Genomic DNA, 18,909 nt, shown 5'->3' on the forward strand with positions numbered 1-18,909 from the left:
TAAAAGATATTTTTTAAATGTGATCAGACATTAACCCAAATATAGCCCATGGAGAAAATGTAATTCAATAGGGTAATTATTTAAAATTCTCACTGGGTGAACTTTAAAAATAGGCCCTCTAACCTCCAAAAGAAATGTTCTGTGTATGCTGTCTTCTTGGACACATTTCCGGGAGTCAGCACAGGGCCTGGAACTTACGAGGTTCTCTTTAACTATTTTCTGAATACATAAATGAATAAATATATTCCTTCTGATCATTAACCATGAATTTTTCACCCAGGAAAAATAGTTATTTAAAGGCAAAAGTTACTCGAGTATACATTACATAAAAGAATAAAATCCTGCTTTTCACCTTGAAATATGAATTAACTTCCACCACTAAAAAAAGAAAATTAATGGAAAAAAAGTAAGTTTTCATAAAGATGACTGTCAGAGATGGTATTAATTGCAACCCATTTTGCGCAATAAATCTATACAAAACCTTGATATACTTACCTACATGTATGCAGTAACAATGGCAGAAAGTGAAAGACTCCTATTTGGAAACAGACTCATAAAAATAACTATGTGTGAAAGCATATTCATGGGACATTAAAAACACTTTCTGAGAATCTGTAATAAAGAGACTATAGGCAAAAGTTCCACAATTTGGGCTGTAACAAAACCTTTCAAAAGCTGATAGTTTTCAATACTTGATAGCCAAACTTCTCAATGATATCTTCCACATCACCATCATTTATAACACACCACTGAGACACTATTTCCCTGAAACCAGTTCTGTAATTATGGAAAGACTGGGATGCTGACTTCATCATAAACATTTGCTATAAAGGTGCCTTGTCCCCTTGTAATTCCTGAATATATACCTGGTGATGTCCGCATTGTTGTTTACCACTATCATAAACTACTCTGGCTTGTATTAAGACATTGAGAATCTGTAAAGTAAGTTACAGTCGAGACAAAACTCACCAAGCACGATGACCACAGTCTTCAGAAGACTCATCATGGTATCCCGATTGCGCCGCGGCCCAGAACTATGCCGAGACATCCTCATAGTCCTCTGGCGAACATAGCCAAAGATATGAGCATAGAGAACCACCATGACAACGAAGGTCACCAAGTTGAAAATGGCCCAGAAGACCAAGTAAGAGTCACTGTAGAGGGGTGCCATGTTGGAACAGTTTTCAATATCACAGATGCAGTTCCAGCCTACACTGGGTATGGCCCCCATAACGATGGCCATGGTCCAGATGACCACAATCACCACCACCACCCGCCGGTTGCTCATCCGCGTGTGGAGCTGCATGCGGAAAACCGTAATATGCCTCTCAATTGCAATGGCCAGTAAGTTGGCCACAGAGGCTGTCAGGCTGGTGTCAATGAGGCCCTGACGCAGGAGCCACGTGCTAACAGTCAGTCTCCGAGTATTGGGTCCTGTGTTGAACATTAGGTAGAAGTAGGCCAACCCAGCAAAGAAGTCCGCAGCAGCCAGATTCGCCATTAAGTAATAAATAGGAAAATGGAAGCGGCGGTTGACATAGATTGCCACCATGACCAGCAGGTTGGCCAACATGATGAAGATACAGACGGTGATGCCAAGTCCCATCACCAGCTTGCTAACTGTGTTCCATTCTGTGGCAAGGTACTTTCCACTCCGGTTATAAAAGAAGGCAATGGACTCATTGTAGAAGCACTGTGGTTCATTCATGGCTGTGAACTAAAAGAGAAAGGAAGAAAGGTTAAAAAAGAGAAAAACCATGCACCCAAGTTTAAAGATGTGTAGATAACGCAAGCCTTCTACGGTAAATGTGGCCAAAAAATAGCAAAAGCAAAGAATTTGAAAATCTGATCCTGTGTAATGTTCTATGATTATGTTGAAACCCCAAGGTTTCTTACTGTTTTACTGTTCTCGAGATTAAAGACAGTTGGAGTTAAATAAATGACAAGGTCTGTTCTTGGTGGCTGCACATCATTGAAGTCTACTAGAAAAGCCACACGACCCAGAAATCATGCCTAAAATACATGAGACAGATGAGAATTTTGCAGAGCGTTGCAACTGGAATATTTACCATAGTGAAATCTATTTTGGCCTGTTATTTAGGGAATCTGTAAACACAGATGGTTTATAGATAGGGTATTATTGCCCTATTATTCTGCATTCCTGTTCTCACGTAGTATGTTCAATCTGTGTCAGACATTTTGTAACGCAAGTCCCCACAAGGACCATCAGTCCCAACATTTCAAAGAGGTCACTATGCATCAAAGCTACTTTGCCCAAAGCCAGCATTTGCTGTTCAACATTCCTGTGGTCAGCACTGTCTTCCTCCACAACTCCTTACCCCAGAATAGCATTCATCCAAGAACGTTTTTCTTCTTGGAGGACATAAGAAATATGTAACTAATGTAACCTTCAGAGAGCAGTTCATACTTTGACACTGCTCTAAAAGTACACCTTCTAAAATGTTGAGCGATAATGTTTCATTATGTGTTTTCTTATTTTTAACATCATCAATCAGAATATATTTGCTTATTAACTACTTATACTCTCACTTGAATTCAAAAGGATTGAGGAAGTTTCTAATAGAATGATATAGGTGTCAATAAAACTATTAAAACAAAATTAGAAAGGAAAAAGTAACACGGAGGGCTTCCCTGGTGGCACAGCGGTTGACAGTCCGCCTGCCGATGCAGGGGACGTGGGTTCGTGCCCCCGTCTGGGAAGATCCCGCATGCCACGGAGCAGCTGGGCCCGTGAACCATGGCTGCTGAGCCTGCACGTCCGGAGCCTGTGCTCTGCAACAGGAGAGGCCACAGCGGTGAGAGGCCCGCGTACCGCCAAAAAAAAAGTAACACGGAGAAACTAGAAAATTACACATCAAATAGAATAAATTACCCTTCCTAAAGCCTTAAGTTTGTCTGTGACTCCTAAAATTAGAGAATATTTCTTGAAGATAGCTCACATCCAACCTTTTTCTTCATACGTTGCACTGCATTTAGTAAATTACCTAGCAAATATGACAGTTTTCAGAAACTAATAAAAAAAAAGAAATTTTTGATTGTAAAAAAAAAAATGACAGTTTTAACCACTATTTTTGATCAAATATTCTACCGAATATCCGTGAGTTGTGCCTTAATGTTTACCAAACACAGAAAGTTCCAAAACAGTGTGTGAAACTCTTCTTGAATGGTTAGTCTCCTGACCTTTCCAGACATCTAGGGTCTCTTTCCTCATTTAGACTAATAGCTTTTAGATCATGCTTCTATAATAATCACTCTTACCATGTTGTATAATTATTTATCACCTTGTTTCTTAAAAAGATGATAGTCCAGGGGAAGAGTGAAGACCTTGTCTTACACATCTTGGTATCTAATGTACCTTCCACAGAGCCCCATTCATTGGTGATCTGAGAACTTGTGATGTTCCATTCCACTCCAAATTTGCCATTACTCTGGGTATCTCATCTAATTTTCTAGCCTCTCAGTTTCTTGACCTCATCTTTCATGACTTTCTATTCCATTACAACTCAGCTGCCCACTTCCAAGGTCACACCCTGGACTCTGTAACCATTCAGAACTGTCTCCCTTTGGAAATAATCGATTGATACATTCTAATACTCTTTCCATTCTAATTACTCTTCCCATTCTTCCAAATTTATACATTCTAAGTACTCCCTTCCCATTCTTCCAAATTTCTCAATTGATCCCCCTACATCAGTTCTTTGAAGCCATCTATTTCCTTAAGCATTCTATTTTTTCCCAATGGATTACCTCCCTATCTTCCCCCTTTTCCCTATCTGGCTTAGGTTCCATAGTATATTGTTTTCAACCTCTTTTTTTTTTTTTTTTGCTAACGCAAGAACACAGTCCCTTCTTGAAGACTTTGAGGTCAGGTGTCCTTCAGAATTCAAAAATTTGCCGGTTTTAAGAACAGTTATAGAGGACATAATCATGTTTGACGTAACAGCCCCACCAAAATTTGAGACAGCACTCCATAATGATACACGTTAATCTCTAAAGTAAAACATATGAATATATACACTAAGTGTGATAAATAAAGGTTATAAGTAGCCTCATATCTATCCATTCAGAGCAACTTTTGCCACTGAGTTAAGAAAAAATCATCAGTTTTCAGACCTCCTTAAGTGTTATAGTTTCAGATAAGGAAGCAGAGACCTTTATCTTTTAATCTACTTGCTCCACTGCACTTCTGTAACAATTTCTTAGAATAACACCAGTCTTGGATGAATGCAATTGGTTCCCATTTCCACATCTACACCAAGGCTTCTGAGAAATGTTAGAGAAAAATCAACATACCTGGCAGATGGATTCTGCTATAAATTCATGATGTCTAGCCTCAACTGAGAATTTAATGCCACAAGAAATCTGATTTTCTCCCTAATTATTATTCTGTATCTTCTTCACAGTAACTACTCTAAACTTATTATTCTCTCTTGAGTTTCACCTTCCCTCTCTCCAGCAGCAGTTGCCAAAAGAGGAAACTTAGAAATCATCAGATTGAAACTCTTTTACCTTTAAAATTACCTATTCAAGAACCCAGTTTTTCTTCCCCTTCTGTTACAATGGAAAAGGTGTACCCTTTGCCATCCAAGTGTTCTGAATCCCATCCATTCTTACTATTTCCAGAACCTTGTTCTATAAATTTCTTCCTTTCTTCAATTCCCTCCTCACTCCTTCTCCTCTCTCTTGAATCTTTCCTATCCATATTCAAGTAAGTTTAATCTCTACCAAAGACAGGAAGGAAGGAAAGACAGGAGGGAGGGAGGGAGGGGAGGGAGAGAGGAAGGGAGGGAGGGAGAGAGGGAAGGAGAAAGAAAGAAATCCCCATATAACTTCATGTTTGGCTTCCAGCTCTGATGATTTTTCCCCTTCATAGCCAATTGCTTTCCAGTGTCTCACTGGACACACAAAAATTTCTCAATTACCTATGGTACAGCTTCTCCCCCTTCCCCTCCATCAAATCCACTCTAGTCAATTCTTGAGTTTCACATAACTTCCCCAAATCACACCAATCTGGTGGCTGTTCCAGTGGAAATTTTTCAGTCCTCACCTTACTAACCCCTCAAAGCATCAGATACATGACTGGGAGCCTCTTTTTTAGAAAATTCTCTTTCTTTAGCTATCATGACATCATACTATCCTGGCTCTTGATCTCTCTCTCTCTCCCTGGTTGGCCCTTCTCAGTCATTTCTGAGGTTCCCCATCCTCTGTGCAACATTACTGTTTCTACCCTATGTTCTCATTCAACACACTTTCATTGAGTTTTCTAATATGTCCTCCAAGATTTTAATTATCCTATATATTTCAAATACTCCCATATCTACATATTTGACCCTTATTTCTTTCCTGAACTCTAAGCAAATACCAAATTGCCACTGTTATCTCTGACAACCTCATAATTACTTCTGTCTCTGTGTTCAAAACCGAGCTCAAACTTATAACCTTCCTCAACTTGTTCCTCCCGCAGTCACTATTTCAGAGGCTAGAGAACCACTATCTTTCTAGTGGCCTGAATGCTAAACGTGGGAACTCCTTTTCCCCTCATCTTCATCATTTAATCAATAACCACACCCTGTAACTTCTCCTTCCTAAGTATCTGTTCAACCTGTTTACTACTCCATCCTCATGGCCACCAGCATTACTACTGCACTGGCTTCCTAGGTGTTCTTTCTACTTAGCACCAATCTCTTCTCTAGTGATCTTTCTAAAAGACAAAGTTGCCCAAACTGTTCCTCTACTAAAAATGCTTCAATGGCTAACAAGTGCACTTAAGCTAAAAATCCATACTCTTCAACCACCTTATCAGGCCTCCTTATCAGGCCTCTCCAGCCTCAACTCAAGCTATTAATGACTTTAAACTCTCTGCTTCAGCTCTAGTTAATGTACTGTGCTCTCTCTCACCTCTGGTTCTCAGCATCGCTGAGAACAGACGTTTTCTGCATCAGCACCCAGAGGGTTTGTAAAACACAGCTTGATGACCACATCTGTCTGATTTAGCAGATCTGAGGTGGGGCCCCACATGATGCTGATGCTCCTGGGCTAAGGACCACACTTTGAATACCACTGGCCTAGAACAATCTTCCCCCCATTTTCACCTTATACTCATTCTTCATGTACCAGTTGAAATATTATTATTTCTAGTCATTCTCCCCAGATCTTCCCATGGCTGGGCAAGGTGCCTCCTACCACAGTTCCCTGCATTACTCCTAAAACAACACTTACCACACTGTATAATAATTGCTTCACTATCTATTGACACCTCCCCACATTAGGCTGTAAGCATTATGACGGCAGAGATTCTAGCTTTCTTGTTCACTGTTGTATAGCATCCAACTATTAGATTAGATGCTAAATATATATTGATTGCTTTAATAAATTAAAGATAATTCAAAAAACGTTTACACTTCACAAGTTTTCTTTCTGCAAAGGATATTTTTAAAAAATCGTAAATATTATATAAATGCAAAACTCTGTTCTTTCCTTTAGCCCCTGTAACCATTTACTTTCTCGGGACAAAGAAATTTCTTAATCAAACAAGAAGCATGTAGTATTTCACAGCATTCCAACTTCTAAACGCCAACTGCCAACAAAGTCAAGCAGTGATATGAACAGCTTCTTTGCTTTTCCCACATAGAAAAACCATATAATTAAGAATGACAAAATAAAGTATAAATTGGCTTTTTAAACCACAATATGCTAAGATGAATAAAACTGACAAATTTTCTCTGAAGGTATCCAATGTTTACTCAGCAAATGGCATGTGACCTGGTTCTATTCCATCTCTTATCTCTCAAAAATTGAGTAGTGATACCATAAAAACCATACCATATTTAATGACATAACTTACATGATTTTTTGAACCTCAGTTTTACCATCTGTTAAATGAGGAAATTGGACTAAATTATACATAAGGTCTACTTCAGATTTAAAATTCTATACTAAGAATATTGTGGGTAAGAACTCTATATTTAATCAAATTGCCAGCTAAATATTAAAGCAGTAGAAAATATACCAGGAGTTAAAAATAGTAAGGGTAGAATATACCTGAGAAAAAAATCAGGAATTTCAGCTAGATTTAGTACAACAGGACTGAATTGAAAGAAGAATTAAAACTTTTCTCCTATCATCTGCAAAAAGCAGCAGATCTGGAGAATAAGTGAAGGACACCCTGGCAGCATCTTCAATGGTAGTCAGAAGGGTCGTGCTTCTTTCCTTTGTCAGGACCTGATGGATTTAGGCAGAAACCCACATCAAGCTCTGAGAGAACGCAATTCAACTGTGCTTGGACTATAAGACATTAAGGTAGTCATGGTTATAATGGTATGGCAAACAGAAAAAAATTAGCAAACACAATGGGGAGAAAACAATCTCAGAGAAGGAGATGGCCATCCTAAAGAATAACAGAAAATACCTCCCCTTGAAGCAGATTTATTAAAAAAGAAAAAGGGGGGGGAATGGAAAAGATTAAATACTAGGATATTTCTGATTTGCATCCTCAAAATGCTTTGTTAGGGTACAAGCACTGAAAATAGAGCAAGCCATGACGAAGACAAAAAAAAAAATTTTTTTCAGAAAAAACTACATAGAGATTATATTAGCTTCCCATTGCTACTGTAACAGATTGCCACAAATTTAGTAGCTTAAAAAGACAAATTTATTATCTTATAGTTCTGGAGGTCAGAAGTCCGAAGTGGGGCTCACTGGGCTAAATCAAGGTATTGGCAGGACTGTGTTCCTTTCCAGAGGCTCTAGAAGAGAATTTTTCTGTCTTTTCCCACTTGCAGAGATGGCCCACATTCTCTGTCTCCTGGCCCCATTCCAGCTTCAAAGCCAGCAATGGCCGGCCAAGTCTTTCTCACACTGACATCATTCTAACACTGACTCTTCTTCCTCCATCTCCCACATTTAGGGACCCTTGTGATTACCTTCCCAGATAACCTAGAATAATCTCCCCATCACAAAGTCCTGAACTTCATCACACCTGAAAAGCCCCTTTTGCCATGTAAATTAGCCTATTCAGTGGGTCCAGGATTAAATATGCAATGGACATCATTAGAACTTCATCACTGTGCCTACCAAAGAGATGAAAAACTATTTCTCAATTAAAAACAATAATTCAGGCAATAAAATGAAGTATAAAAATTCCAGAAAACTGGGCTTCCCTGGTGGTGCAGTGGTTGAGAGTCCGCCTGCCGATGCAGGGAACATGGGTTCATGCCCCAGTCCGGGAAGATCCCACATGCCGCAGAGCTGCTGGGCCCGTCAGCCATGGCCGCTGAGCCTGCACGACTGGAGCCTGTGCTCCGCAATGGGAGAGGCCACAACAGTGAGAGGCCCGCGTACCGCAAAAAAAAAAAAAAAAAAATCCAGAAAACTGAAATGGCAAATAGAAAACAAACTTAGGAAGTTTACTCAGTGCTCAGAGAAGACAGTCAGAGATAAGAATAAAAGGCAAGAAGGCACGTATAGGAAAAAAATTTCAAACATAACTAGCTTTCCAAGTAAGACTAGGACAAAGCTTAAGTAACACAGCTTGAAGCATAAGAAAAGTTATTGCTTAAGGAGAAAGACCTCAGATTACTGGTTTAAGTTTACATAAATTACAAAAGAGTCGATTAAAATCACTAAAATTGGGCTTCCCTGGTGGTGCAGTGGTTGAGAGTCTGCCTGCCAATGCAGGGGACACAGGTTTGAGCCCTGGTCTGGGAAGATCCCACATGCCACGGAGCAACTAGGCTCGTGAGCCACAACTACTGAGCCTGCGCGTCTGGAGCTTGTGCTCCGTAACAGGAGAGGCCGCGACAGTGAGAGGCCCGCGCACCGCGATGAAGAGTGGTCCCCGCTCGCTGCAACTAGAGAAAGCCCACGCACAGAAACAAAGACCCAACATAGCCAAAAATAAATAAATAAATAAAATTTAAAAAGAAATCACTAAAATTCAGATATAGCTAGGTTAGCTAGGTTAGATTTTGGAATCTCAAGGTTAACATTCGAAATTCTAAATATATAAAAAAAATAAACAAAAAGCAAACAAATCAAATATTGAGAGAAAGAGAGAAAATACGGTATTGCTAAGCTTCTGCTGTAGAATTCCAAAAGATAGAACACAACCAATCAAAATCTCCATTATTTCAATTATACTTCAATTTGGAAAAAATCTCCATTATATGGAGAAAATGTTTGATATCCATAAATTCCACAGCCAAGTATACTGATGTTCTCACAGGGGATAATAAAGAACAGTCCCAGAGATGTGGGAGCTCTGAAAGATCATCATCTACATTTCCTTCCTAAAGAAAATACAAATGCAAGTAAGCCATGAAAAAAGTAAAAATAAAAACCACAATAGAATAAAAAGACTGGCAGTAAGCATCAAAAATACACACAACAAAATTGAGTCTAAGTAATTGCTCTCCAAATGGTTATAAAACAAAGCAAATATCAAAAATAACTCTTGAGGGTATACTTATTATAAAGACAATAAATTAATAATAATCTGGAATTAAAATCACTGTATCAATAAGAACTTAAAAATGGGGGAAGAGAAGTATGGAAATATCTGTTCATTTTCTCTTATTACTCAGGTATGAATCAAAACATACTATTTAAATTGTAACAATAATTTTCAAAAATAAGTTTAAATATAATCGATTCAAAAGTCACCAAATTGAGTAGTGAATATACTGAAAGTAAGATGATTACTTTTCATATTACTGGAGAAAACAGAGTAAAAAAATGATGTATAGAATGACAATTTTGTGAAATTTATATAGGTAAGACTATAAATGATTTTCTTTTCTTCTTTAGAAAAGTAGTATCTGGGGCCTCCCTGGTGGCGCAGTGGTTGAGAGTCTGCCTGCCGATGCAGGGGATACGGGTTCGTGCCCCAGTCTGGGAGGATCCCATATGCCGCGGAGCGGCTGGGCCCGTGAGCCATGGCCGCTGGGCCTGCGCATCCGGAGCCTGTGCTCCGCAACAGGAGAGGCCACAACAGTGAGAGGCCCGCATACCGCAAAAAGAAAAAAAAAAAAAAAAAAAAAAAAAGAAAAGTAGTATCTGTTGCAAGAAATTTAGGGGGAAACAAGAATATAATCAGACAAAACTCAAATACTTTTTTAAAGTTCATTATTCCAAAATCCCAATGACTATAATTAGAAATTTCTCTGTAATAAGTTACAGAATTCCGCCCTGCCCAAGAAACAAAGATGTAAACAAAATAGAATGATTCCAAAAATAAATTGTCCTCAAAGCTAAAAAGAGAAGTCCATATTCATGCCCTTTGCACATCCACCAATTACATTTCAGGATGATGGGGTGGAGGGAGGAGGCCTCCGTTGGCTGCTCTACAGAACAGATGTTCCAAATCTCAAAAATTTACCTCACCCTATCATGTGATCTCAAAAGAAGTCATAACAACTCTGGCAAGCCTGAACTCTAAAGAGACACAAGAGGGTGTTCATCTTCGCTATGCACTTCATTTCTTCCTTGGCACATTCACAAACATTTCTGGAATGCCAGGTATGGGCATGGCACTGCACTACGTTATGCCTTCCAGGGGTACCAACATGAAACACCTGGGTGCCTGGTGTGGGGTCCCTCACAGTCCATCTAGTGTGGTTTTTAATCTCCTGAAAGACAACTACATCTTCATTAGCCAAGTGGAGAAGGGAGCACTTCGCACAAGCTCACGAACTGGTAACTAAACCTTTATGATTTAGTAAGCATTTAGATAAGAATGTAAATATGTACTCTACTGACATTCTAAAGGGAGATTTTAATTTATACTGAATAAAGGACCAGTAATAAGATCTACATCAAGCCAATTTGGTTTCCCACTTCTGTTAAAGTACAACAATGGAGTGGGTGAGGACTTCTTCCTGATTCTGATGCTCACCAGCTAATTTGGTCTTCAGTAAGTCTCATAACTGCTCTGAGTGTCAATTTCTCACTTGTAAAATAAGATATCTCTAAGGGCTCTTCAATTCTAGTTCTTAAATCTAAAATAATCAGACCTTCCACACATTTCCTCCCTCTTCCCCCCCACCAAAAAAAAAAAAAAACTGAAAAGAGACGGCACAGAATTTAATTAAATGCAATTAAGTCTCTATTAACAAGAAAAATAGTTCTCACACTTTTTAGAGTCTCAAATTAGAAACAATAAAAAGAAAAAAAAAGGAATGATCTACAACTATAATCAGAAAATGGGACATAAAACAATGCTGATGCAAACTAAAAATGTTCTAATGTTAGAAAGCTAGCCTCACAGTAGCTGAAGAATGTGCAACTACTAGATTTTTTTAAACTTTATCTGAAAAAGTACATAAAGTGCTACTTCTTATACAGTAACAATGTATGTGAATATGATGTACACACATGTAAAAAAGAAAACTATGGAAAACAAGTGTAAAGCAATAAAAATACATCGTATCTGTTATGGCCCCTTGTAACAGGCTAAGTGAGTGACATCATATTAGTTGAATTTCCAGAGAGAATTTTGAGCCTGGGCCCAAGAGGAAGAAATGGAAAACAAACAAACAAATTAGCCTAAAAACACTAAGACATGCTGGAGAAAAATATAGTGTTTTAGATACACTGCTGAGCTAAAAGGGAACAGCAAACTGAGGAGATAGGCTGCCCTGGCAGCACACTGTCAAGATCATGGAGACAGGGCATTAAATATTACTGGGAAAAAGAAAATGAGCCCTTGGCCTTGACTGAGGAAGTGACTTAGAACTGAGACCCAATAGTTAAGCTAGGAGTCTTGAAGATCTCCCTATCAGTAAAAGAGTGGAACAGAAAAAATAATCTACCCAGGTGCACTGGGGAAAACAAGGAAGTTTGTCTTAGCTTAGGCTCCAGGTTGGGAAATAAATAAATTAAAAGACTCCCTTCAGAAATCAAAACCCCTCCCTTCCCAATCAAGATGGGATTTGAAGTTAGACCTTCTGCCAAGTCTGAGAATGAAGTTAGACTTTTGCCAAATCTGAGAACCCACAGGAGGAGAAATTAACACAAACCACAGTCCTTAGCCTGTGATATCTCCGCCCCCCTCCCATCCACGTGCTGGTACTAGCAAGCATCAAACCTCTCCAGAGGGCCAGACCTCAATACAGCCACACAGGATTCTCTCGAATCAGCCCCACTGATGATGAATTCATCATCCCAAAGACTAAAAACACACAGGAAGGATACCATGTATGAAAATCAGCAGAACAGTACACAGTAGGATAGGACCCAAGAATATCAGACTAAAGAGAAGACTGAACTGATTGAGGTTTTGCATTCTCCCTTCTCCACTTCAACTGGTTCCAGTTACATTTCCATTTCTACTCTTTAATGCTTATTTTTAATATTTTAACATGCATACTTGACTTAAGTCTAAAGGTAATCCTCTTCCCTTGATGAGCTTTCACTCCAACACCTCTGGCTCCCATGTTACTGTGGTTCAGCATTTTACTTCCATTTGTTTTGAAACCTACCTAAAATTACCTCATATTGCTGTTTTGATTTTCCATTCTCAGTTTATTTGGTTATATTTGTATGAAGCCAGCACATCCATGGTACAAGAAGAAAAAGGAGATTAAGAGTGAAATAAATTACTGGCCAGTATTATTTAAGAACATAAATGAAGAGTTCCTAAATAAAATATAGTTTCTATATCTGTTTATCTAGATCTAGATCTATATAGGGAAAGAGAGAGAGGTGTGACTAAATAGAGTTTATTCCAGAATGCGAAGATGATTTAACATTTAAAAATCTGGTAATAGAATTCATCACACGAACAAATTCAAGGAAAGAAGAAAGGCCAATGATCATCTCACTAGAAATGGAAATACGCGTTTGGTAAATTTAAATATCCTTTCATGATAATTTGGCAATCAAGGGTTAGAAGGAAACTTCCTTAACTTGCTAAAAGGTTTATGTATGGCAACTGTCATATTTGATGGAAATATTCCCTTTTAAGGCAGAAACAAAACAAAGGTGATTCAATCACCAGTTGCTTTTAGCATGTATTGGTGATTATAGCCAAAACAATAACGGAAAAAAAAAAAGGAAAGAATTGGAAAAGAAAAACTTACTCTTTTTCACAAATGATTAATCAGTTACATGTAAAATGCAAGATAATATATAAACAAACTGTACTAACAGAGTTTAGTAAATTTGCTGGATTAACTATCAAGCCACATGAATCAACTGTGTTCCTACAGAAACACCAGAAAAAAAAATTTAAATTATTATTTCAAGGACAACCCATTTACAATAACAAAAGGTCTAATGTATCTAGGAATAAGTCTAAATATTCAAAAGCTTACAGCAAAACCTAAATAATTGAAGAGATAATATTTCATGGGCAGAAAAAGGTGTTGTCAATTTTCCCAAAATTAATATATAAATTCAATGCAATAAAATGAAAATCCCAAAAGCGTTTTTCACGAAGCTTGACAGGCTCCCTAAACACTGCTACAGAAGTACAGAAGAACCAGAGTATCCAAGATAACTTGGAAAACAAAGAACTAGATGCCCTATGGAAAAGCATGTTATTTTAAAGTGATAAAATAAGACATGATATTGGCACAGAAAAACATGAACAGCCAATGGAATAGAATAAAGAACCAGAAACACACATTTCCATGGTTACTCGATATAAGAGACATGGCTTTACCCACCAATGGGGAAAACAGTGTAACTGTTCATCTATATGAAAAAAAAAATAAAACAAATTGACTGTCTATGTCATATCATACCCAGAAATCAATTTCAGGTGATATAAAGACATATGTAAAAAGCAAATAAAGAATATATTTATAATTTGTGAATAGGGGGATTTTTCTAAATAAGACCAAAACATTGACAAAATTCAAAATTCAAGACTTCTGTGCAGCAAAAGACTTCCTAATCAGTGAAAAGAAAAGCTGAAGAATAGTAAAAAGTTTGGCAATGCACATAAAAAAGGCTTAGTTTACAAATCAAAATAGAAAAGCCAAACAATCCAACAGCAAAATAGGCAAATATGGGGACAGGCAATTCATAGAAGAGGAAAACTAAATGGCCAGTCGTCACATGAAAAGATAATTACCCTTCCGGGGAATCAGAGAAAGTTAAATACAAGCTGCCGTCAGACCCAATTAATCGTTCCATCAGGTGGGAAGAATTTAACAAGTCTGAAAATATCAAGAGTTGGCGAAGACTGTCATACAGTTACGGTGGGAATAAAATTTCAGTACAACTGCTTTGCAAAACAGTTTGGCAAAAACCACTTAAATTGGACATGTTCATAACACATGATTGAGAGATTCTAACCCCAGAAAAACTCACACATGTGCATAAGGAGACATATACAAGACTTTTCATTGCCACTCTTTTATATCAAAATATTAGAAGCAACGTAAATATCTGTCAACTGGAGAATGGATAAACTGCAAAATAACCAGAAGGGTATGCTATAAAGCAGTCAAAATGAACAAAGTTGAGCTTTACGTATGCTAATGACTAAAGCAATTTGCAAAGTATACATGCAGTGCACCATTCTTAGAAATGTAAAAAACTTACATAAATACACTATATATTGTTTAAACATTTTCTTCATATATGTATATATCCACAAACACATGTGGGGAGATGATAAATAACAATATTTATGGTCTGAGTCAAGACGGAGGTTAATAGAATTGGGAAGGAGTACAAGGCGCTCAACTTTATAATGGTTCTTTGTTTTATTTATTAAAGCCTAAGATATTTTCTTATTAAGGTATAATTGACATATAGCACTAGTTTCAGGTGTACAACATAATGATTCGATATTTGTATATATTGTGAGATGATCACCATAATAAGCCTCGTTAACAAGCATCACATACATGGTTACAAAATTTTTCTCGTGATAAGAACTTTTAAGATCTACTCTCAGCAACTTACAATAATGCCATATAAGTATTATTAACTATAGTCACCATGCTGTACATTCCATCCCCAGAACTTTTTTTTTTTTTTGCGGTACGCGGGCCTCTCACTGTTGTGGCCTCTCCCATTGTGGAGCACAGGCTCCGGACGCGCAGGCTCAGCTGCCATGGCTCACGGGTCCAGCCGCTCGGCGGCATGTGGGATCTTCCTGGACCGGGGCACGAACCCGTATTCCCTGCATCGGCAGGCGGACTCTCAACCACTGCGCCACCCGGGAAGCCCCCCCAGGACTTTTTTATTTTACAACTGGAGGTCTGTACCTTTTGACCATCTTCATCCAAAAGATTTTGAAGCAATTACATCAAAATGTTAACATTTTAAAAGCTGGGTAATAGACATCCTATTGTATTATAACACTCTCTACACTTTTCTCTATGCTTGACATATTTTCTTTTTTAACATCGTTATTGGAGTATAATTGCTTTACAGTGGTGTGTTAGTTTCTGCTGCATAACAAAGTGAATCAGCTATATAACAAACAAACACCTTATTCAGTTGGAGTCAAAGCAAATGGGTTCTGTTGTCAATAAAGCAGGGAGGAGAAGGAAGGAGAGGGGAAGGAAAGTAGTGAGCAGTATTGCTAGGCTCCATCAGGCCCAAAGAATGATTCAGGGATAAAAACTGAAATACATGATCATGCTTCACTTAACATTCCTATTTCCTGGGAGACAGCAAAGGGTCTGGGAGATAACATTACAGATTTATAGTAGCTTAGAGCTTAGACCCCAGAATTGGTGAGATCTGGGTTCAAATTCTGGTTGTTTTGTTTACTAATATGACTTCAATAAATTATTTAACACTCTCCTCTTAGAAGTTAGTTTCCTCATCTGTAAAATAGAGAGAAAAACACCACATTTTAAGGACTGAGTTATTATTCAGTTTCTGTAACATCCATTTCTCCTGAAACTTTTAAATCAAGTAACCCAGAGGGTTTAAACCTTCATAAACCAAACACCACCTCTAAAATGGAACCTTCTTGAACTCACAGATCAAAACAAGATAATTAAATAATTCATCCGATGAAGAAAATTATTTTCTCGTGGCCCTTTTTATTTCCATAGGCTAAGAACAGAACATCTTTCTTTTTTTTTTTTTTTTTGCGGTACGCAGGCCTCTCACTGTCGTGGCCTCTCCCGTTGCGGAGCACAGGCTCCGGACGCGCAGGCCCAGCGGCCATGGCTCACAGGCCAAGCTGCTCCGTGGCACATGGGATCCTCCCGGACCGGGGCACGAACCCGTGTCCCCTGCATCGGCAGGCAGACTCCCAACCACTGCGCCACCAGGGAAGCCCCTTTCTTTATTATCTTGTTTCAAATCCATTTTTTTTTACAATAATACGTGTGGATTGGTGTCTAGGCTCTATTTCTTCCAATGGTTTATCTATCCCTATACAAATGCCAAACTGACTCATTTATTACAATGTTATAATAAATTCTGTTATCTGGAAGATCACTTTTTCCCACCTCGGTCATCTTCAAGATGATATTGGCTAGTTTTGACCTTTTGTATTTTGATATGAATGTTAAAATCAGCTCGTGAGGTTTCAAGACAATTTTTTGGAATTTTCACTGTGACTGCATTCGATCTCCAGACGCATTTAAAGAGAACTGACATGAAATCAATGAATCTTACAATCCATTGACATAGTATCTCTCTGTTTAAGTTTTCTTTAATGTCTGTTAATAAGGTTTTATAAATAATCTCAGAGTTCTTATACCAAATTTATTATTAGAGTTATTCTTAAATACTTGATACTTTTAAGGCATTTGTATACAGGATTTTTGGGTAGTTTTCTCATTTAACAGTTTTTTAAATTGAGATATAACTGACATAGATCATTGTATTAGTTTTAGGTGTTCAATTTTTTATTATTTATTTTATTTTTACTCATGGTAAAAAGTATTTAATAAGTGCCACATCGGTACAGAAAAACACACAGCCTATATAGCTCATCCTTTAAAACCAGAACAGCCAAGTGAAAAGTCAGCAGAGATTCTTATTTTTACTTAAAAAATAAAAATAAAAACAAACAAAATAACAACTAAGGTACACATTGGGAATTGAACTACTACAGTTTTTGTTTCTAGAGATGTGACATCCATGTTTTCTTGTCGGTAATGTTCTATCAAACATTGTACTAAACCAGTGTACTAAATCCAAGCAGACAGATGACCAGTAAAGCCGTTTGCTACCTCCTACTGAGCTAGACCAGTGGAACACTATCTTGGTAGGATTATTTTGACAGTAAGAAGTAAGTGCAGAGCCCCTACCCCAACAGAAAGCCTAAGGAGCTGTTTTACACAGAAAGGGTTTTAAGCAAACCTGCACGAACACTAACATGCTCTAAGAAAGGAAACCTTTCAGACTACTTCCAGCATACACTCATTGGTGCCCAGTAAAATAGGAACACCAATGTAGCAAGCATGTTTGCTTTCATAGCACTAACAGCTAAATAGCACACAGCATATAATATTTTGATCTTGAAGTGGGTCATCATGGAAGTTCCAAGATTATATCCACTAGGTTAGCCTGAGTATTCATCTATAAAAATATTTTTTTAAAAACATGTAAACGAGAGTTATAGAAACAATGGGACTACATCAGGACCAGCAGAAGACAGTGATACAAGGACTGTACATGTATGACTAGGAATTGATTTTCACATGTACCTTTTAGGTAAAGGAAATCTAAGTTGATTCCTACAGCCAAGACTAGCTGTGACAGGATTTTCAGAAATCTTGAGATGGGCAGCTAGCTTGAGTTAACCCCTGGATAAATACTCCCAGTCAAAAACCCCACTGAGGCTGCAGAACTGAAACTCTGACCCATATAAAAAGCTGTGAGTGCACAAAAAGCCTGGTGGGACATGCAAGGCCTGCTGGGCCAAGAGAGTTGGTGATAGGGTTCTTCCAACATGGGCACACCATCATGTATGCTGGGGAAGTGCCCCCCGGGTGGAATGCTGGTCTTGGGCTTGATGCAGGAGCCAGACTCAGAAGCTCCTGCGAGAGGTGTCTACTCAGGGAGGAGTACTAGGGTTACCGAAGACAAGAACGTGTCCAGGAAGTCAGGTAATTTTCTTCTGACCCATTAATACTTAACATTAGTGAACAGGTGCAGAACAGAGTCAGTCTTTCCAAGACATATTCTTCTGACATCATTAGCCAAAGCCTCTCCCAGTCTATTGGCCTGGTGATGTCTAGAAAGATCCCATTACCTGCAGGTGGGACCTAGCGCCGCAGACTGCTCTGGGAAGTTGGCATAGAAGATGATTTGCACAATGAAATCACCACTCAACCGCTGCTTAAGTCCAGTCCCCAGCCTTCTCTTTCTGCTCGGTAGTCCAGAAACCTTTCTTTAAAAGCTGGAAAATCGGTAAACGTGAGAAGCACGTCGAAAATGTCACCGGCCACTTCATCTTTACGGTGCTGTAAAGTTGTAGTGAAAGCCCCCATGTTAAATCCAGGAATCCGCTCCAACATCTCTTCTTCTATATAATTTCCTACCAAAGAAATACATTCGTTAAAAGTAGGTGTGGGGCTTCCTTGGTGGCGCAGTGGTTGAGGGTCCGCCTGCCGATGCAGGGGACACAGGTTCGTGCCCCGGTCCAGGAGGATCCCACATGCCGCGGAGCAGCTGGGCCCGTGAGCCATGGCTGCTGAGCCTGCGCTCTGCAATGGGAGAGGCCACAGCAGTGAGAGGCCCGCGTACTGCAAAAAAAAAAAAAAAAAATAGGTGTGTAGGTGAGCTTACTCTCTTCTGCGTCTTCAAACTCCTGGTAGTACTTGGCCAGGCAATTCCTCTGTAATAGCTGGAACTCACCATCCATGATAATGTCCTCTTAATATCCAACCACAGCATCAAGTTCTGCATCAGAGGCGAAGAGACGGGCAGCGGGAAGCTCTCTTCCTCTAGGGCGTCCATTGCCGC

General features: G+C 38.7%; 2 protein-coding genes across 7 annotated transcripts in view; both read right to left on the bottom strand.

Annotated features, from left to right (window-relative positions):
* The window catches only part of LPAR1 (lysophosphatidic acid receptor 1), a 159,136-nt gene that overhangs the window by 58,396 nt on the left and 81,831 nt on the right, over positions 1–18,909 (bottom strand). For all 6 annotated transcript variants that reach the window (XM_082615224.1, XM_082615225.1, XM_082615220.1 and 3 more), the window contains exon 3: positions 970–1,717. In XM_082615224.1, coding sequence (XP_082471350.1) covers positions 970–1,717 — 748 coding nt within the window. The remainder of the gene's footprint in view (positions 1–969; positions 1,718–18,909) is intronic.
* On the bottom strand, positions 18,273–18,808 carry LOC309803077 (ADP-ribosylation factor-like protein 2-binding protein; the record flags this gene model as incomplete). The annotated part of the gene is made up of 2 exons (XM_082618993.1): positions 18,273–18,481; positions 18,691–18,808. 2 exons carry the CDS (start codon positions 18,806–18,808, stop codon positions 18,273–18,275), a joined length of 327 nt encoding a protein of 108 aa, XP_082475119.1.

Source organism: Mesoplodon mirus (genome assembly GCF_964341445.2).
Source record: "Mesoplodon mirus genome assembly, chromosome: 1".
Lineage (NCBI taxonomy): Eukaryota > Metazoa > Chordata > Mammalia > Artiodactyla > Ziphiidae > Mesoplodon > Mesoplodon mirus.